The 22,135-nt window shown below is 47.9% G+C and overlaps 1 protein-coding gene across 4 annotated transcripts in view; it reads right to left on the bottom strand.

The window, feature by feature from the left end:
- Positions 1 to 2,704: 2,704 nt before the first annotated feature.
- LOC115559905 (methylated-DNA--protein-cysteine methyltransferase) overlaps positions 2,705 to 22,135 on the bottom strand; it is a 32,770-nt gene continuing 13,339 nt past the window's right edge. For 2 of the 4 annotated variants that reach the window (XM_030379086.1, XM_030379087.1), the window contains exons 4-5: positions 15,019 to 15,158; positions 9,010 to 10,394 (exon numbers count right to left, since the gene is read on the bottom strand). In XM_030379086.1, the coding sequence (XP_030234946.1) occupies positions 10,272 to 10,394; positions 15,019 to 15,158 (263 nt within the window). In that variant the 3' untranslated portion in view covers positions 9,010 to 10,271. Of the gene's footprint in view, positions 2,946 to 9,009; positions 10,395 to 10,977; positions 11,555 to 15,018; positions 15,159 to 22,135 lie in introns of those variants that run through there. The other 2 variants (XM_030379089.1, XM_030379088.1) reach the window with 2 other exon arrangements.

Below are 22,135 nucleotides of genomic sequence, written 5' to 3'. Positions count from 1 at the left end.
ACCTCCTCCCGAGAGGTCAGCTGTGAGCTTATATCACAAATAATAATAATGTACAGAAACCCTACACTGTCACCATTTAGTCCCTCGATATGGTGACTGACAATACCATCGCTTACGCCACATAAAATGGATTGGAATACTGCAAACGTGTGCTGAATGTTTACACACCTCCTCCATGTTCTGTTGGAAATCGACAAAAAAAACAAAAAACGGTGAGCTCACTAGGATGAATAAAAAGGGTGAAGAATGACCTGGAGCCGCGGTGGTGGTGGTGGTGGGTTATTGTTGCCAGCTCTCTCTCTCTCTCTCTACCCGATGACCAAACCCTGGCTCTGCCACACCACTCAATCTTCATGAGAGCCTCTTTATTGCAAAACTCTAATGGCTACCCTCCACCATGATCTTAATGTGCACATTAAATATTTATAAATCCTGGGTCAATAACGGCCATAACCAGAGCCTGACTAGACCCCCCACCCACCCGGCCGTCCACCCCCACCCCTCCTCCGTCCATCCACCCGCCTCTCTGCTCGAAACGCACAACAAGGCAAAGGTCACGGGGGTCAGCCAATCAAAAGAGAGTGAGGGTTCTCGCCACGTCCGTATGTCGCCACTCTTATCAAGACTTTCCCTCGCGCTCCTGCTTATCTGTCAAAGGAAAGAAATATTGAAAGCAATATTGATTCTAACTAGCCTCGTGTTGCCGGGGGCAGCGCTTCGAACATCAGTGCGCGCTTGCATTGTTCTAATTCACACGGAAAAACATAGACCGTTCCCATAATATACGCCAGGAAGTAAACAAATATCGGACGTTAAAATGATTACTGTCCTCGGATGACTAATAACTCAAGAGGCCGGGATTATAGCGCATTGGACGCTAAACTTGAAGAAACGCTGAGGTTTGGAATAAGTGTGTTTTTTTTCTCATTAAGATCCTGCGTTAATTTACCTCACAGCGTGTCTCATCGCCTGCATGGGGGGGCCGGAGAGTGGGGTGCTGGCTGTGGGGTGGGGGGGTGGGGGGCGGCCTGTACGACGTGACCATGGCCAGTACCTGGGCTAACGTCAGGTGAAAGATCGTGTTCCGGTGATAGCGAGGCACAAAGGAGCGGCCGGACAATGGGCCAGTCAATGGAGAGCTCCAGTTGAAAGCGGCACAATGGCCGTGCATGCTGGGAATTGGGCTGGACGATATAAAGGAATGGAGGCCTTCATCGGGGCCGTGGAGGACAGGCATTCAGAAGAGAAGAGGTTTTTGTTTGGGCTTTATCAATCAAGCCCTTTCCCATGAGGAAAAACAATTCAAACTGACCTTAAAAGAGGAATATTACCTTACGCATCCCCCCAGCCCGCCCCTATGTAAGTCTCTTATTGGAACACTTATAGGTCTGCTCTACCTCCGCTCCCGCCCGTGTGTTGATTAAGCGCCTTTGTGGCCGCATGTGTACCCTGTCGAGACTAAGAGGATCCTATAAATCAAACAATCACTACTGATGACTCTCCGTCTCGCCACGGTCAGGGGCGCTGAACCACTGAAGGCTCCGGGATTTGCTCTCTGACGGACAGCGTTCGTTCAAACCGCCAAGCAAAGTGTTTCTCCAAGAAGTTGGGGAACATCGTAGGACGAGTACACAAAACGTAGTTCGCTGCCGAACTCGAAAACTTCACTTTTCAGGCGATGACGAGGCAGACCTCTGAAGGTGCCTGACCATGACTTTGTTATTTATTTATTGAGGTGTTTTTTTTGTAGCTGGACGTTAACTTTATCTTCTGCCTGAGAATGAGTCCATCAGATAACAACGTTTCCCCTAGCTACTGTACGCTGGGACTTGGCTTTGCCAGAAGCAGAAAAAAAACAAAACATTTCCCGATCCTTCCCAAAGATTTCGTCTCAGCAGCAGCCGGGCATCCCAGTGCTCTGAAATACATTAAACTTGTATCTGGGTGTCATTTGATACTTCATCAATGTTTCAGTGCATTTCAAACCAACCAAATACTGGGGCTTTACCGCTTTTGGTCGAGATACAAGTTTTCACTATATTTCACTCCCTATGTACTTCCCAAAGTCGTCATCCCCCAACCCTTACCCTCACAACCCCCTCCCCCCCAAAAAAAGAAAAGAGAAAGAGTACTTTGGAAAGAAACGAGCGGTCACAGACTGTTAGACTGGAGCGTTAAAATAATATCACTTGAACTGCATTTTCTGCCCTAGCAGTCTCCACCAAATAGAGCCCCTTTCATAGCACCCATCTGTACTGCTTTGTCCACTGGTTCTGGATATGATATCATCTATTAATAATGTATTGGCAATGGATTACATAAAAAGAGAGCAGAAATAACATCCAATATTCATGCCCCCTGAGCTTCGCTGTGTCCAATCCGTTTGGCCCATAAAACCTTAGCCCCATTTCCATATCCGCTGTGGGTCGCTACAGGTCTCCCACACAAAGGCTTACAGAACAGCTCAACTCGGGGAAAAAGTGCCGTTAAAAAATGGGGGTGGATTTCTGAACCCTTATGAAACAGCCACCTTTGGGGAGGAGACGGAGAAGAAGAAAAAAAACAGCAGTTAAAAAAATCTCCTTTTCCGATTTCAGCAGCTACAAAAAAAAAGAAAAAGAAACATGGCGGTACTGTATTTCCCTCTTTAATTGTGCCACTTGAGAAATTGACGTGCCTCGGCAACATGGCATGAAGTCTCGCCGTTATTGCGGTCCCCTTGGCGGGGGGAATGTTGATACAACATCTGCATGCTATAGAAAGTAATGGAAGTAGCAGAGGCGGCAGCTGCAGCTCTACAGGAAGTGGCCCATTTTCAGGCAGCGCTGCTGGGCGAGAAACCGCTAACTGCCAGCCCGGTCTCCCAGCCTCTGGTTCTGGTTGCCAGGACACGGTGACAAACACGCCGGGGCCGCGGAGCGATGCATCCTGGGACATGACAGCGCCTGTTTGATTGTCAATAAGGCTCATTAGTAGGAGGGATGGGGGAGCGAGGAGGAGAGATGAAATGGCTGGAGACGGGGGGCTCCCCTCATGTTTCATTATCCACGATTTATTTTCCCGCCTTTATTTCATCAGCCCGCGTGCTGAAATTGTCCCTTGTCGTCACTTTGCTCGTTTAAACTTTTTTCTCTTGTCGATATTTTGAGGTATTATTACATTGAGTTGTATTATGCGTTATATTGCCAGCATCGACATTCATACATATATTGTTATTATTAATATAACATAATCTATTCCAATCTATCCAATATTTTATTGAGTAGTTGTAGTATAGCGCTAAAGTGGAGTATTATTTACGAACGTATTTTCTCCACTCACTTTCCCCCCAACCCGATTTAAATGTTTTATTTTTATTACTCCTTACTTCAACGTTGGCTCCTACATTGATAAATAAAAAAATCAGAAAAAGGCCTTAAGTACCCCGTAAGAACACACCCGGGCACAATATAATCAGTCCCTCCTTTTCCAAATCATCATCATCAGCACCACCACCATACAGCCCCCTCACCACCCCACCCTTCTCCACCAGCACTCTCTCTTTTCTGTGGTCTTAAGCCCTCTCTCATCTGGAGAACAGTGGCGGAAGTGTCCCCTCGTTCTCTCCCAGCTAGGACTGGCCAACAAAGGCAGAGCGTGGCACGCGGGCCTCTCTCCCTCTCTCTCTCCTTCTCTCTCTCCCTCTCCCCGAAGAGTCCTTGTCACGCCGCGCCAAACCGCTGTGATTATCGTTGTTTTTGCAGAGAGTGTCCGTAGCCTGCCAATACCGCTGTTCCATAAATGAATTTGGCCCCTCGTCAACGAATTACCTAACACGCAGAACTGTGTATGTGTCACATCCAATTCCAAGTCACCGGCTTTGGGGTTGGGGGGGGGGTGGTGGAGGTGGTGGTGGGGTTGGGGGTGGTGGAGGAGGGCGAGGGTGGGGTGCACTGCTGGCTCTAGGACTTAATCATCAATCGTCAATCATAATAAGCGAGGGGCATTGATAGGACCCCCCCCCCCCCCCCCAAGCCCCCTCACTCTCTCACTCTACCATGCATGTGAGCACACAAACGCAGACACCAAACACATACACACACATGAAACACATACACACACATGAAACACGTACACACAAACGCACACACACACAGAAAAGCGCACACACACACACACGTGTACACACTTAAAATGGAGTCGAGTCAACATTGAATAAGTAGTTTATTTATTTTATTGTATTCTTTTGGTTTCTTATTTAGTGGAAGGGTTTATTATTCTTGGCTCTTCTATCACTTTATACCAAAGTACCAACGGTTTTTGTCATGAAATCCATCTCCGTAAGAGTATTTTAACACTCACACAGACACACTTCTCCTCATATACATACACAAAACACACACGTATTCACATCTATACACAAACACATGCAAACCACAAACACACCAAAACACTATCAATCCCTTCATTATGCATCCTCCTGCATGTGATATTCTGTCCGTACAACCATGCATGCATGTTATCTTTCTTGTTTGTTTTGCAGAAAGCAAAAGCGGTCCTACATGGTGATGTTTCTCGTAATCTCTCCTCCTCTCTCCCTCTCCTCTCCATTGCCCTCACCCTCTCTCCCCTACCTCACCCTCCGTCCCTTCTGTTCCCTATCCCCTCCTCCCTCCTTCTCTCCCCCCTCCCTGCTCTCCCATCTCCTCCCCTTTCTCCTCCCCACCTCTCTCCTCCACCTCTGCAGTCCCCTCCTCCCTCTACTGTCCCCTTTACTCTCGTCCGTTTTCTCCTCCCCACTCTGTGTCCCCCCCCCCCCCCCCCCGTCCCCCCCTCTCCAGCCAGTGTATAGATCCTAGACTCCCAGCCTACTGGGGCCAGAGGCGCTGACGGAGGCCAGATGCCGCCTCCTCCTCCTCCTCCTCTCCCCAGCCCGTCTGGGGGGAGACTGGGCCAGGGAGAGACTGGTGCCATGGGGTCCTGGAGCCTCTGATGTGTGGTGGAGCCCCCCTACTCAACCCAGCCACCCAGCCACCCACCCCCACCGCCGCCTGCCCAGCCGCCCCCCCCAGCCTTCGTCAACATGACCAGGGCTAGCTCTGCACTTTCTCCCCGTACCACGACTTGCCTTGTCATGGACGGGTGGTGTGAATTAACACATGCACACACATGCATATATCGAGAGACACACACACACACGCGCATATATATATATATATATATATATATATATATATATATATATATATATATATATATATATATATATATATATATATATATATACATATACATATACACACACACACACACACACACAAACACATACATGGAATTTAAATACACACACACACACATACATGCATTCCTATATATACACGCACACACATGTATGGCTACTATTCATTCACACACACACACGCATGCATAAATTATATACACGCATACATGCATTTGTTTATACACAAACATAGATGTATACTTATATACACACACACACATCCATACACACACAAACACTTACAGAACATGTTATTACACACAACATATATATATATACATATAAACACACAGACACATACATATACAAACACATTTTCACAAACACACACAGACGTACAGAGATATAATCACAAATATATAAACACACAGATTCACTTGGATACACTCACACACATGCAATAACAAAGGTATAAACACACACACATTCACTCACACACACACACACACACACACTGGCTCTGGCTCTCATAATGGTCGTTCATCATCAGCGCGCTCTCAATTAGACAGAGCCCCGCCCACATCACCGCGGGTCCACGGGGTCACACAGCCGAGGTGACGCCGCGAGCTCACACACACATGTGCCTGCTCCTTCTACTGCGCACACACACAGCGCACACACACACACGCCCACACACTGACGCTCCTCCTAATACACACAGAAACACGGCTCACACACACAAACACAAGGATACCGCTCAGGGTCTTTCCTTATTATTTATTTCCCCATTAGCGTTGAAGATTTTAGACTCTTTGTAAACAGGAGATAATGCGCCCTATGACTCTCCCCCCCCCCCCCCCTCCACACAAACATCAAAGTAGCGCCATGATGTTTTCCCTCTGTGATCCGTGGCGTGGACAGCGCCATGACGTGCCGTGCCGTGTGTGTATCAGACATGGTGTGCGTGCGCGTGTGTGAGTCTGTGTGAGTGTGTGTGTGTGTGTGCGTGTGCTGGTGTCAGACGTAACCACACCAGCTGTCTTAGCGCGGAGCCGCCGTGTCAGGGCCATCGAGACCGGCCTCCCGGCAGACAGAGGAGGGGCGGGGGGGTGGTTGGGGGGGCAACCCGATAGCACAGCCAAGCAACCCCCCCCCCTCCCCCCCCCACCCCCGCCTTCCTACCCTTATGTCTGTCTGTCTCCCTGGTCCGCATGTCTGTGTGTCTGTGTGTCTGAGCGCCGGTCGCTTCCTATCTGCATGGCCAAGCGGCCGCTGGGTTCCCTGGTGACCTTGCTCTGTTAATGCTCCACAAAAAACTAAGTTAGCTTGTTTTCAATTTTTGGGTTTCAGCGCACGCACCCAAACTTCTGCCCGAGTTACGCGAGCACATTGAGTGAAGGGCAGATAGTGAGTGCATTTGCATGTCGTCTTGCGTTTCGGCTTAGTTTGGTGAATGACAGTTGGCACTCTTGTTGGTTAACACAGCCGCAGTCATGTGTCTATGAGATGATCCACTTTATACGGTTTGTGAGAAAACCAGAATGTCTTCAAACTGTGACTATAACGTTTAAACACGGCGGTGGTGCGGGTATCTGACGTGATCTCGTGACCCGGCTCCATCATGAAGAAAAACATGACGTTTGAGTTTTAGCTTGTGTAGGGTGTTGTTTGCCAAGGATGTTAGCGGTGAGATACACAGTAGTAGTTATATCTAAAATATACTGCGGCTGCACCGGCAGGCATTAATAATACACCCTGGTCAGGTCAAAAGCCACGACTAACAGCCCCGAAGCCACCAACCATATCCCCGCTCTTTCAGTGTCTCACTTGAGTGTTCTGTCATATGTTAAAGCATGTGTGTGCACACGTGTGTGTGTGTGTGTGTGGGTGTGTGTGTGTGGCTGAGTGCGCGTGTGTGCACGCGTGTGCGTATGCGTGTGTGTGTGTGAGGGGGTTAATAAATGTTGAATCAAACACCGCACGAGACACTCACACTCCTTAAGGGTTGCCCATTAGCGGAGTGTGGGTGCACGGGGAGTTTATCAGTGTCTGGGTGATTTATGAAGTCAGGCTCAATATCATCCACTTCACCCACACACATATGGACATACACACACATGCTGCCGCTGCCGCAGCCGCACTCCCGCACGTGCAAACACACACACACACACACACACACACACGCACACCTACGCACACGCGCACACACACACGCACACAGCATGCGCACTCAGTCACTTTCCCCCTCTGTAGAGGAAGCGGATATTAAGGCCAAAATTAACGCTTTCACAGAGATTAACAGCCCGGGTGATGAGATCGTCCCAGACTCTCTTTTAATCAAATTCCTTTTCATCTCGTCGCCAGCCGGAGCACGCAAGTGGCACACGAGGTACACGCATGTTCGGCGAAACAAAATAAATTAAATAAACCATTCTATTAGCGTTATAATTATACTGGCACTTAAAAAAAAAATACTAAGAATAGCCCCTTTTTTATTATTTAATTAACTTGGACCACGCGGCCACGACTTCGACTACTGCCACGACCACTAATAATAAAAAATAATAACAACACATTCATTATTAATAATCACACACGCCAATTACTGGCGAGGAGGCGTGCATGAATATTTGAGGCTGGACTTGTCTTTCAACATCAATAAGGCGAAGATCCACCACCACCACCAGCAGACACGCGTCTTCTTGGCTTTCGCTCAATTCACGGAATTCCATAGAATTTACTTAGTAGCCACGAGCGAAAAAGACGAGAGAAAAGGGAGAGAGAGAGAGAGAGATGGAGGGGGAGAGAGAGAGAAAAGAGAGAGAGATGGAGGGGGAGAGAGAGAGCGATAGAGGGAGAGAGAGAGAGAGTGCGAGGGAGGAAAAAAGGGGTGCTTACATTGCACTTCAGAGTGGGGCTGTCTTAAATGGGACCCCTTGTGGCTGTGTCACCGCTCGCTTCGTTAGGGGGGCCGCGAGTAGCCTGTAGCCACCACAGGCATCATTAGCTCTCTGTGAAACCCCGGGCTGAGTCTCATTCTTCATCTGCCTGTCTGCCGCCTGAAGATCCAGCGCCGCGGCTGGATCTGCGCTCCGATGGCGGAGTAAGCGACTCCAGCCAGTCGGAATCAGACATCTGAACGCAGTTGATACGCTAGAAGGGGAGGGGAGGGAGATAAAAAAAGCAGCGTGGTATCAAATGTATTCAGTGGGAGTGAAGGGGCCCCCTTGCTCAATTGGGCTGAGGAAAGGTTAGGATGGAGGTTATTTTCGGAGGTGGGGTTGTTAGTGGGCCACCAGGGCTGTGCAGAGGGGCCCATCACGATGACCAAGTACGGGGTCACTCCGGAGAGGAAATAACGAACGTGGAAAGAGAAGGGGCCGGATTTAAGTAAATCCGGTTGAATGATGTCGAGAGAGTGTGACATCAAGTGAGGGCTGGAGGAATTATGGAGGAAGGGTGAATGCAATTTAACAGGACAGAGATCCGAGTGAATTGTCTTTTTGGTGCAAAACGTTGGCCAGCGCAGACGCCTCACGTGGAAGGACTCAAATAAACCCAAGATGAAAATGAAATAAAACATGATCCTTAAAGTTAAAGATTAAATGATGTGCGTTAGGAATTCAAGGTTGAAATGTTCATTTCAGTTTCCCGTTCTGTGCTGCCCTCTAATGGAAAAATAAAACCCACTCAGAAGAGATATGAGTTACAGCCCCTGCCACACAGCTGACGTCTCTGCCAAGAGAGGAGCAAGGGGAGGGAAATAATGTTGGACTGAAGCACAAAAAAAAAGGAATCATTAAAAACCATTAAAGATGAAAGGCATTTTATACACATTTTTTAATAAAAATATCACGTTGAAAAGTGGAAACCTAACGGAAGCAGGAACACAACTGCATTGATCGCGTGACAAAAAGACAAATAAAAACATTCATATACATATTATATGTACTTTTATAATCCAAATGCGCGGCATCACCTCTCTAGTTAATAGACGGATAATAACGACCAGAGCGCAACAATGAGATCTAAATGAAGACAAAACCAACGCCTTACAACAAAGCTTTGTAGCCGTAAAACTCCCAGCCTTTAGTACTGGATGTCGAACAAAGCATTTACTTGGCAGGAAATTAAAAAAAAAAACAACAACAAGAGTTACAAAGACTAATTCTGAAGAAAGGGGGAAAAAAATAATAAACGAAAATAACAACAATAACAATGCAAGAGACATATTTTTAAAGGAATAATAATTCTTTAGAAAAGCCATTCCAGCGATATCTGGCAAACAGCACAGAGACTCGTGGGAACATATGTTTGTAATTCCTTGTGTTCTGTTTAGGTTATTTTTGTACATTCTAATTCTGCCACGACTCCGTATCACATTAGCCAGCCAGCTTCTCTATTCTTAGATCATTTCTTTATTCCTTTAAATATGCAGCTGAATATTTACCATCACCTCCAGTTGTTCCATAGTATCTGGCAATTTGCGGTATAAACTTAAGGACTCTTAGAATGAAAGGTTGTTGTTTTTTTGTTTCGTTTTTTTGTTTGTGTACCGCACTTTACATACTTTATTTACGTTAAGAATAGCCCCCTTTATGTTATTCCGTTTTTATTCTATTCTGTTATTATTTGAGTACAAAAACATGTTTATAGTGTCATGGCAACGCACAGGAAACTTTGACTTTTATGGTAGTTTCGCTCTGTGTTCCCGCTTCTCATGACTTTAAGGATTGGCCTCCTTTTTATCATTCAGTTAAATTCAACGACTTCTTATAATTACAACAAAAACCTTCACAGAATCCTGGCTCACGGCAAACTCCATGACACTTAATATTAGCTTTTGGAGTTTCTGTGTGCAGGACATTAACCTTCCTATTTCTCTCATGGGCGAGCTGCCATTTCACTGACTTTAAGAATCCGCTCCCCGCTAATAATATCAACAACACATCCATAGTGGCCTGGCAAAGCATGGCAAACTTTATGTCTTTATGATGACATTTTGTTCTCGTTTTGTGTGCGTGTGCGTGTGTGCGTGTGTGTGTGTGTGTGTGTGTGCCCCTACGTGACGCTACCCTCCAGGTCTCTCGTGGGCGAGCAGCCATACTTTGAGGTGGTTGCCCCGGCCCCCCATGTACGCGCCACTCGGCCCGCTACTGGGGACCACTCTGTGGCAGGGGATCACAAGAGGGACCTAGGGTGGGAGAGGAAGGGAGAGAGAGAGAAAGAGAGAGAGAGAGAGTGAGAGAGAGAGAGAGAGAGAGAGAGAGAGAGAGAGAGAGAGAGAGAGAGTAGGAAGAGAGAAAGAAAGTGAGAGAGAGAGAGAGAGAGAGAGAGAGAGAGAGAGAGAGAGAGAGAGAGAGAGAGAGAGAAGGAAGGAAGGAAGGAAGGAAGGAAGGAAGGAAGGAAGGAAGGAAGGAAGGAAGGATGGGAGGGAGAGGGAGAGAGAGAGAGAGAGAGAGAGAGAGAGAGAGAGAGAGAGAGAGAGTAGGAAGAGAGAGAGAGAAAGAAAGTGAGAGAGAGAGAGAGAGAGAGAGAGAGAGAGAGAGAGAGAGAGAGAGAGAGAGAGAGAGAGAGAGAGAGAGAGAGAGAGAGAGAGAGAGAGAGAGAGAGAGAGAGAGAGAGAGAGAAGGAAGGAAGGAAGGAAGGAAGGAAGGAAGGAAGGAAGGAAGGAAGGATGGAGAGGGAGAGGGAGAGGGAGAGGGAGAGGGAGAGGGAGAGGGAGAGAGAGAGAGAGAGAGAGAGAGAGAGAGGGAGAGAGAGTAAATTAGGTCACGGAAAGACACGACACAAAAAAATATGAAGCAAACACACATGCCTGGAGAACACAAAACAGGACCCCCGACAGAGGGTGTAATTTTTGTTTAGTTCTCGGAGGATGGCCCTTTAATCTGCGTTCAAGCTGAAGGGAAATGTTCAAATAATACAAACGACTGTTGGGGAGCATGCTGGAGCACATTTTTCAATGATCTTTTCACTACTTTTACAGGCCGTGAACCTAACGTGAAATCCAATGTAGGCAAAAATTATGAATTATTCTACTTCAAGTAAATGATGGCAATTTTTGGTACTATTCAAAAACATTCACACATTATCATCACCAATCTAAAACATATAAACACACACACCTTCATTGCTCATGCTACCCCTTACACATACAGGTTGCATGGCAACACAGGCATATATTTTGAGTGATCACCAGCATTTCCTACTTTGTACCAACATGGAATGGAAGAGTATTCATGATCACATGTTGAATCTAAAACCGACGCCACACGTGTCTGGTTTGATCCCGCTCACAAACCCACCAATGGAGTGTGATTGCTCCGTCTTTGGGTGTAAATGTTTTCTACTCTTTAATAGTGTAAAGCAAAGACCCAATAAAAAATTAATAGGCAAAAACACCAGCAGCAGGATGAATATTCAATCGAGAGAGAGAGAGAGAGAGAGAGAGAGAGAGAGAGAGAGAGAGAGAGATAGAGAGAGAGAGAGAGAGAGAGAGAGAGAGAGAGAGAGAGAGAGAGAGAGAGAGCGAGAGAGAGAGAGAGAGAGAGAGAGAGAGAGAGAGGGTGTCAACATTAAGATCTGATAACCCTATGATCATTAAAAAGAGGAAGTTGTCGAAGCGGTTACTCTTGTTGCCGGCTGCTACCGGCAGGGTATGGGGTGGGTGGGGTGGTGGTGGTGGTGCTGGGTGGTGCTGGTGGTGGATGGGGGTCCCGAGTCCTTTGTAAACCAAATGGATGCACGGCGAAAGATTAAACAGGATGCAAATCTCGGAGACTGCAATCCTGGTGGATTTGCGAACAACGGCGACGGCCAAAAGGTTTTTGGGAGAACCCCGCGGCCGCCATTATGAAAGGCCGTCTCCACGTCCGAGGCCAGTGGACACATCCCCCCAACCCCCTCCCCACTTTGACCATTTATTTGTCCCGTTTTATTTTGCTCAGTTGGAACGGTTTACTCAGAGAACGCGTTTCACGTTTGAGAAACAGGTTGTAGCCATACCGCCTCGTTTCACCACTGAAACGACTCCGTGATGGACTGCTGTTACGCCCGCTCGATGGCTCCGCCCACCAGCCCTCCACTCCCATTCCTTCCCGTTTTATTTTTCCTTTGCCACAGTGGGACACGGCGTGTGTGTGTTTCCCCGTTCAAATCCGGCATTAAAGCCGCCCGCGTCTCACCAGCAATAAAACTTTCCAAGCCCCAGATTAACCTTGCGGACAGAGAAATACTGCGCCGCCATTCGGATCGATAAAGTTCCCCGGGTTTGGAGGCAGCGCCGGGGTACCCTGAAGGCCTTCAGATCTGCCTCTTCACGAGCGAGGTGTGGGTGGGGGCGGGGGGGGGGTACTAGACTAGGCTTATCAATACTCAAATCCAGGGTGAAGACAAGCTGCCACAGAAAAATGGGGGGAGAGCAGAGAGAGAGAGAGAGAGAGAGAGAGAGAGAGAGAGAGAGAGAGAGAGAGAGGGGAGAGAAGTAGCAGAGAGAGAGAGAGAGAGAGAGAGAGAGAGAGAGAGAGAGAGAGAGAGAGAGAGAGAGAGAGAGAGAGAGTGAGAGAGAGAGAGAGAGAGAGAGAGAGGGGAGAGAAGTAGCAGAGAGAGAGAGAGAGAGAGAGAGAGAGAGAGAGAGAGAGAGAGAGAGAGAGAGAGAGAGAGAGAGAGAGAGAGAGAGAGAGAGAGAGAGAGAGAGAGAGAGAGAGAGAGAGAGAGAGAGAGAGAAGAGAAGTAGCAGAGAGAGAGAGAGAGATCGATAGAGTGGTGCTGAGCTCTCCACAGCTGAAGCCTGTGTGTGGAGGAACTGCTGACATGTAATTGACACGGACCATCTGATTGGTGGATATGTATCAGGGGCTCAGCCTGCCAGCCTGTCACAGGAGAGATAAAAGTACTGTTTTTTTTTACACATCCATTTTACAATGAGTTCCTTTACTGAGGAACATTTATTTATTGTGATAAGATCTTTTTTTATTAATCCTAGTTGGGAAATGTAAGATCAGATCTATATTCACAACTTTATTATGATGTAAATGCGATTTGATATGTTTTCCACTAGATTTGTATTACATTTAATATTAAAATGTCCGTTCACAAATTAAAATGAAACGTCTGACCTCAACCAATGCAGAAGGATGTATTTTTATTCTATATATGCCACAGCAAACCCAGGAGTAAAGTAAATGCCCAAAACGGTCTGTGTGGGATGTGTGTGCAGTTAGGCGTATGTGAGGTGTACACAGGTTAGGTGTGTTTGTGTGCTGTGCGTGTATGTCAGGTGGTGTGCGTGGGATTGTATCGGGGGTAGGCGGGCAGGGGATCGAAGGGGAGGAATTTGTGTGTGAGTGTGAGAAATTTAAATTCTAGGTGCTGTGATGTTTTAAGTTTGTTAGCTTTGTATGATATGTACATGCTAGGGTTGTGTGTGATCTGAACTTGTGTGTTTGTTAGGTATGTATGTTTATGCTGTTCACATGTGTTATTGTGAAGTGTACATGTTTGTGTGTTAGGTGTATGTGGTGTGTACACGCATGTTTGTTAGGTGTGTTTGGATATGTACATGTGTGTTTGCTAGTGGGATGTGTACATGTGTGTGTGTTAGGTGTATGAGGGACGTGTACATGGGAGTCATATGTGTACATGTGTGTGTGTTAGGTGTGTGTGTGATGCGTACGCGTGTGTGTATGATGTGTACATGTGTGTTTGTTAGTGTGATGTGTACGTACGCGTGTGTTTGTTAGGTGTGTGCGTGATGTGTACATGTGTGTTTGTTAGTGTGATGTGTACACGTGCGTCTGTTAGGTGTATGAGCGATGTGTACATGTGTTTGTGAGTCGTTTGTGTACATGTGTGTGTGTGATGTGTGCGCGTGATGTGTGTTTGTTAGTGTGCGGTGCACATGTGTGTGTGTGAGGTGGGTGTGCGGTGTGCACGCGTGTGTTGGCTAGGTGTGTGTGCAGGTGAAGGGAGACCCTCCTCTGGCAGGTCTCCCCTGTCTACAGAGGAGGCGGCGCAGCGCTAGCTGCTCGCTGGTGCCCACAGCGCTACATGGGCAGAGCTAAACGCGCTTTGATCAAAGGGTTTGATCAAAAGAAGACACACCGCCTGCCCTCTGGCCCTCCATTTTGTGTACACACACACACACACACACACACACACACACACACGCACACACACACACACACACACACACACACACACACACACACACACACACACACACACAGAGACACATACACACACACACACACGGATGCATGGGGGCACACACACACACACACACACAATGAATCACACAGAGACAGTGATGCAGACCAGGGCTTGTGCCTCCAAGCCAGTTTTTTAAGTACGATTCATAACCGCCATAAGAGCAGTAAAAAATCTCTGTAAGAACCTACGAGGTGAGAGATACACTCTGTATTTTTAGCAGGTTTTACATCTTGTTCCATTATGTAAAGCGTGGCACAGAGACTGAGTTTTTTGGACACTGTTCTGTTGTTTGCCTACACACATTCGGTGGTCAAGATGTATATGAATTCGGGATAAAATCAGGGATGTGTTTATTTGTTTCCAATGTGTTCATTTCCAAACTAAATCTCTCATAAAATGTTAAAATAAATCTGTGAATGTATAAATGCTCATTGTAAATTGTTTCAAACAATGACATTAGGATGTACTAAGTCAAATGATCAGATCTTCATAAACCTGGCTTATTGTTGAAACAAACAATGCAGAAACCTCTGCTGTAGCATCCAATAGCGGTGATTTAAAAGAACAGAACTACAATAAGGGGTCAAAGGTCATCCCAAACTCACCGGGTTCCTCCTCATGGCTCCTCCCACCGCCCGCACGGCGCGGGGGTTTCCCGCCATTTCGGCCAGACGTTTGTAGGAGACGGTCTCCCCAAACCTCACCTCCTGCAGAAGAGTCCTCAGCACCCGGCTGGAGAAGGAGTCTGGACGAGAGAAGTAAAGAAGGAGCAAGGGAGAGAGTGAGAGAGAGAAAGAGAGTGAAAGAGGGAGGGTGAGAGAGAGAAAAAGAAGGAGGGAGAGAGAGGTAGAGAGAGGTAGAGAAAGAGGAAGGGGGAGAGAGAGGGAGGGGAAGAGAGAGAGAGGGGGAGAAAGAGAGAGAGAGAGGTAGAGAGAAAGATGGAGGGGGAAAGAGAGAGGTAGAGGAAAAAGGAATGGGAGAGAGTGAGAGAGAGAAAAAGAGAGGGGGAGAAAGAGGGAAAGTGAGAGGGGGAGAGAAAGAGGGAGGGGAAGAGAGCGAGAGAAAGAGAGGGAAAAGACAAAGAGGGAGAAAGGTAGATGAAGAGGGAGAGTGGTAGAAAAAGCGGGAGGGGGGAGAGAGAATTAGTGCGAGGGAGAGACAGAGGGAAAGAAAGAGGGAGGGGAGAGAGTGAGAGAGAAAGAGAGCAAGAGAGAGATAGATTGTTAATGTTTTGTATTTATGACTATTTATATGTGTTATCTTACATGGCTTTGGCAATGTACATGTTTCCCATGCCAATACAACTCTTTGAATTGAATTGAGAGGAAAATAGAGGAAGGCGTAAGAGATAGAGGGAGAGAGCGGCCAAATCCCGGCCCTTTGTTTAATCATTCACCCAGGCAACTGATCCAGAGCCTCTATCTTAAACCAGCCTGAACTATTCCATTGTGTCTTTCCGAACAAAACAAAATAACTTCGGGAAAAACATTGCTCATCCCGCAATTGCACGTTTCGCAGAGTAATTACAAAAAGAGAAAAATATTAAAAGATACATTTGAGAGATTACTTGCCAAATAACTCTTTACACAACCCCAGAGTGTCGTGTCCTTGTGTTTAAGACCCCGTCGTTTAACTTTTCCACTCATTTAATATGCACCGCCTCACCTCAATTGGACCTCAGAAACGGCATTACTATGCTACGGAAGCTAATGTGAGGGAAATTATTTCCAACGCAGAAAAATCTGGGTTATGCTCGAAGAAAGGTCACGGCTAAAATTAAAAAAGTTCGCTGCCTCATTTAAAAGGATTAAGAGAGGCCAAAAAGACTGCAAATCTGCTCCACATTTTTTAATAATAACAATTTGAATGTTGCACGCCCGTTCGTGGCAGCGGCGGGATGACTTTGAGGTTAATCAGACCAATTTGTCCTTTTAATTGCTTTCTATTCAGAGTAGATTCATTATATCATCCCCACTTAAGAGGTGGAATTCTCCAAATCATCCCGAGCCTAACCGACCACATTAAAGGGCTTTGATTCCATTACCACTGTAGACCGCGTCGCTATCTTCCTCCCCGGATTACCCGCCACTACGTGACTGAGAGGCCCGCTTGTGCTGCTCTCGCTGCTGCTGCGGCTGTCGCCGCCGCCGCGACAAGAACGAGGACCAAGGAGAAGGAGAAGAAGTGGGAGAAGAAAGAAAAGAGACGAGAGAGGGAGATGTATTTCAAGCGAACGACGCCGCCACCCCCCCCCCCCCTAAACCTTTCTCTGTGACATGCCGAACACTTCCCTGTGTGTACAGAAGAGACGGCGACACTCGAGCACGCCGCCTGAACAAGATCCCACGAACAATAGTCTTGTTATCGAGACGAGGTTTTGTGTGGGGAAGGGGGGAGGTGGTGGCGGCGACGGCGGCGGTGGTGGTGATGGGTGGTGGTTTGATGGTGGTGGCAGGCGGGTAAGGAGGGGGGGGGGGGGGTGGGGGGGCCTGGCTTCCTTCTAGTCTATACATGTACTCAGTCATGAAAATTCAATTAGTGATCTCCCATTCTCTCTCATTTATATGGTCTAAGAGAGCACATGACAAGTGATCTATGCGAAAATCCCTCCAAATTGGCATTGTGTGAAAACATGTCACGGCGCGCGTCTCCCCCCCCCCCCCACTACAGAGGGAGCGTCCTCGCCCTCCCCAGGCTCTCCCCTCTCTCCCGGTGCCGCTACCTTCCAGTCACTCTCCAGCACACAGAGCCGCCGCGCAGCACACCACAAGGCAATTTGCCTAAACTGGGGGGAATAAGCAAAGGGAAAAAAATAAAAACCTAAGGGGGATACGTTTGATTGATGCGCGGCCCCCGTGCGTTCTTTTGTCTTGAGCGGTGCGAGAGAGAGGGGGGGGGGGGGGGGGGGCCCGTGAGGTGCTGTTTAATAATCATTTTTCAGGTAATAATCACGTTGTCACGGCGACGACGAGCGGGTTCGTCTTCGTACGCAGTCAGGAGTTAATGTTGCGGATGGACAGGGGGGGGGTGGTGGGGGGTGAGGGAGAGGTGTATAAGATGCAAAGTTCTAGATTTTATGCATTATTCTATCCTCTGATAACCCATCGGATGGGGCCACCTGGAGTGACGGCGGTGCATATTGATGTCGCTTGTGTTAGCTGGGCGGGGTGGGGGTTAGGGGGGCATGGCTCTGGTTAATGACAGGATGGCCTACACTTGACGGCCCTGGCCCTGCATGACGAGCTCCCCCCTGTCTGATGCTAATGTTATTGACAAATAAATCATGTCCACGCCACGCCACACCGGCCACAATGCGAGTCGTGCTTCTGAGCCGCAGCGCGCGCCCCCTCTGTTTACTCTGAAGTCGCTTCAGCAAGACGCTTTTCATCCAGAGCGCCTCGTGTTGTATTCTTACGAAGCGGTGCCATGAAGGAGCAGGCCAGGCTGGCGAGTCAACACCCGAAGCTGCTACCATGACCCGGACAATCAGGGAGAGGTAAAAAGACAGGATTATATAAAAGTGAACGAGTGTGGGGAGATGGGGGGGGAGAGGAGAGAGAGAGAGCGAGAGAGAGAGCGAGAGCGAGAGAGAGAGAGCGAGAGCGAGAGCGAGAGCAAGAGAGAGAGAGAGAGAGAGTTGCCCTCTGCGGCGGTGTCGGTGACGGCCACGCAGGTCACTGGAGGTGACCGGGGCTGATTTGGAGGGGGGGGGGTCCCCAGAGAGGTCCCTATGAGCCCCCCTTCCCCCACCCCGCCTCCCCATACTTCATAAAGGGGCTTAATATGGTGTATGTTGGGGTCAAGACCCTCTTTAGATAAGGGTGCAAGGTGGGCCGCTGATACCAATTGTTTAAATAAAAGTTGAGAGGAACCACTTACGTGTTTACAGGCTGGCCGCGGCGATGTCACAGGTCATTACCTGCCCGGGGTCAGGAGCTCGGGGGGGAGGGGAAGTGGAAGGGGCAGGGGGGAGGGAGGGGCGAGAGAGGGAATCGACCCCGGACGCCTGCCGATTGGGCCGCGCGGGAACGGCTCATATAATTATGGTCGTATTGACAGTTGGGATTGATTTATTTCCCTTTTTCGCCCGCTTTCTGTGCTTTTTTTAATAAAAGGAAATAGAAAAAAATACTCCAATTGTAATAAAACCCGTTAAATAAATAAATTGAATTAAAGATTTCACCGCTCGTTTTTCTCTTCTTCGTCGTTATTTCTAATGAAAGTGAGAGTGGGGGGGGGGGGGGGGGGGGGGGGGAGAGGAGGAGGGCCGGGGTGAACCTGTCCGTCACCTCCGATGTGTGAATATAAAAAGACAATAAGAAGAAGAACAGAAGAAATAATAAAAAACCCAGCCCGCCTCATTATTCTCCCACTTCTAATGGGAGGCGAGACTTTGACTCCCCCAGTCAAAGAGTCTCTGGTGCCTGTGGGGGGGGGGGGGGGGGGTATAGGGGGTATAGGGGGTTTGGGGCGGGGGGGGATCCATACTTTTTGAAGGCTGACATGGGGCGGCTGATGATTCTCTGATTATCCGATATTCTGAAAACGTTCATTTCCCTAATTCCTCTGTCTGTCTGTCTCTCTCTCTCCCTCTCGCTCTCTCTCACTGTGTCTCTCTCCCTCTCTCTCTCTCCCTCTGCCTCAGATCACAGGGGCCCAGGTTCTCACCACGGCTCGAGCTGGGTGCACCCAGGGATGGGGGGGTGGGGGGTCTCTGGAGCTCCTGCAGGAACACAGTCATTTGAGGAAGGGGGGGCTTTGAAGAGCACCCCCCCACCACCACCCCCCCTCACCTCCCCTTACACTCCCCCCTCGCCGCTTACCGCTACTAAGACCTCCTCGTCTGTTACATATTGATGTATAATTAATGAGAGAGGAATATGCATCGCTTTAACAGCGCCGCGATGGTGCCTGTGCTTTCGTCTCGCGAAGGTGTATACCCTCATACACACACACACACACACACACACACACACACACACTGGGCATGTACCGCGCACGCTTAACACACACGCCAGGCATGTACACATGCACATTTAATACACACACACACACAGACTTCATTGTGTTACCTTTGACATCCTGGAGTTACATGTGACAGTCAAGAGGAGAGAGAGAGAGAGAGAGAGAGAGAGAGAGAGAGAGAGAGAGAGAGAGAGAGAGAGAGCGCAAAAAGACAGAGAAGCATCTTCTTTTATGTCACCTCTGTTGCCGGGCTACGCGGTGACAGCTAATATGAAAAGTGGCTTGTTTTGTCACAAACGTGTAAACAAACATGGCAACACTTCAAGTGAAGGTCATAACTCAATATTGTGTGACAGGCATTGAGGTAGAGAGAGAGGGAGAGAGAGAGATGCGGTATTTAGGTTTTCCCAAAAGGTAACTGAGCAAACAAAAAAATGCGGATGTCGCAAAATGCAATGACCTGAAAAATAGAAGAAAAAAAAAAGATCAAGGAAAGACAAAATAATCCTGTCTTGTCTATGCAAGCAAACTCGACTGACAAGGAATCCTGCGACAAACCAAAATAACAAACACACGCGATAGTCCTTTGGCAAACAAACACTTTGGAATCATAAAACAAACGGAAAAAAGGCAACAATTTGACTCCCGATGCCTGTGCTTAACTTATTCTTATTGCTCGTTATATTTCTTTAAACTTTCATGCCTTGCGCTTTTGACGATATGTCGAGCGTTACGCTTCTTTCCCAACGCCTTGTGTTTACCATGGCCTCCCAAAACACAACAGGAGAGGAGGAGAGGAGGAGGAGGAGGAGGAGGAGAGGAAAGGAGAATAAGGGGTTGGGGAGCACAGCACACAATCACCTATTCAGATCAGGTACTAATGAAGAATTCCATCTATCTGGAAATATAATTAAAGCCCCAAAGACTTTCAGATGAGATGCGATTTAAGAGAGAGAGAGAGAGAGAGAGAGAGAGAGAGAGAGAGAGAGAGAGAGAGAGAGAGAGAGAGAGAGAGAGAGAGAGAGAGAGAGAGAGAGAGAGAGAGAGAGAGAGAGAGAGAGAGAGAGAGAGAGAGAAGAGAGAGTGTGAGCGAGAGAGAGAAAGAGAGAGTGTGAGCGAGAGTGTGGGAGAGAGAGAGGGAGAGAAAGGGAGAGAAAGGGAGAGCGCCAGAGCGCCCGGGGCTGATACACAAGCACTTGGTGGCGATGGGAACGCCGCTGAAAGTTGATATCGTAATTGGTCCTGATGTATTTCTGCATTGCCTCGGCGGGAGCGTGGGACTAGCTGCGCTCCACGGCGGGGTCTCGGCGGACTACCTGCTCATTGAAAATGCAGCAGTCAAGCACCGCAGATCTGCATGAAATTAGAGAGCCGACTTTAGACCCGGTGGCAGAGGAGGAATAAGAAATAAAGAGAGAGGGGGGAAGGGGGGAAAGCACAATTGTTAAATGCATATATTAGTGTCATTTCTTTGTGTGCGGGTGCGAATGTGCCTTTTCCATCTAAATGAGGTCTTGTGAACATTGGAAAGTTCAACGGGGTAGCAAACAAAAAAGGGAGAAAGATCCCAGAAACAGTCTTTTGGTGTTAAGTGCAGTGCTAGTGAAGTAGCATGTAGCTCGTTCAAATTCATGACGAGGGTCCTCTAGAAGGGAGACTGGTAACGATGTCTGCCCCCAAAGTGTATCGAGGCACTAGGGGCCGACTCGTAAAAAATAACCACCGCCGCGTGTGCCCCTAACCAATTTCACCGCCCTGTCACAAGCGCTGGTTTGAAAAAGGCGCCTTTTGTCCAATTTTTTGGAAGCCCTTTTTTTGTTTTTCTTTTCCGTATAGCTGACCGGTCAAACCGACAATAAGCTCATTCAAACGTTACTGCCATTCACATGTTCTCATTAAAAAAAAAGAGAGAAAAAAAATAGCGTGAGGCCTTCCTGTCTGAAAATGTCAAGAGCGGAATTCGATCAGTTTGGAGGAATGTGCCAAAAAATCATGGATGAGTGTGCCAAGAGCAACACGCCTGGTACGAGCTGCCACAGATTACTGGAGCGGTTCACAGCTCTGCGTTCTGTACCCCGCACCCCGCTCTCACTCACTCACTAACCTCTTCCACTCTCACTCCACCCTTCTCACTCGCTCACCTCTATAGCTGCACCTCTCTCTCTCTCACTCAATCACCTCACCTCTTTCACTCACCTCCCATTCTCACTACACCTCACTCACTCACTCTCTACCCAAACCTCTGTCATGCACTCTCTCTCTCACTCACTCACTTTTACTCAATACAGCTCTCTCTCTTGCTATCCTCTTCACCTCTCTCACTTAGTCACTCTCTCTCACCCCCATAACTACACCACTCTCATGCACTCATTTCCTCACTATACATTGCTCACCCACTACTCTCAATCACCACACTTCTCTCACCTCTTAAATTACACCTCTCTCTTAAGCTCCAACTTTTTCATTCACTCACACCAAACCTCTCCCTTACTTATGTCCGATCACTCCCTCTATTTAACTGCATCTTTCTCTTTGACTTCCATTCTGTCCCTCTCACACTCTATACTCATACTCTTTAAAACGATACCGCTCCCTCTCCAGCTCTCTAACTTACCTTCTGTGCTTCTTACTCTACACAACCATATATCTCCCTCTCTTTCTCTCTTACTTCTCTCTCCTTTCTCAGTTTCTATCAAACTATATTTATACCAAACTTTCTGTCATTATCTCTCTCACGTTGCAATTCAAATAACTTTA

The sequence above is a fragment of the Gadus morhua genome, chromosome 15, assembly GCF_902167405.1.
Source record: "Gadus morhua chromosome 15, gadMor3.0, whole genome shotgun sequence".
NCBI classification, from domain to species: domain Eukaryota; kingdom Metazoa; phylum Chordata; class Actinopteri; order Gadiformes; family Gadidae; genus Gadus; species Gadus morhua.
Note: the sequence above shows the minus strand (reverse complement) of the source record. Positions and strands in the feature narration are given on the sequence as shown.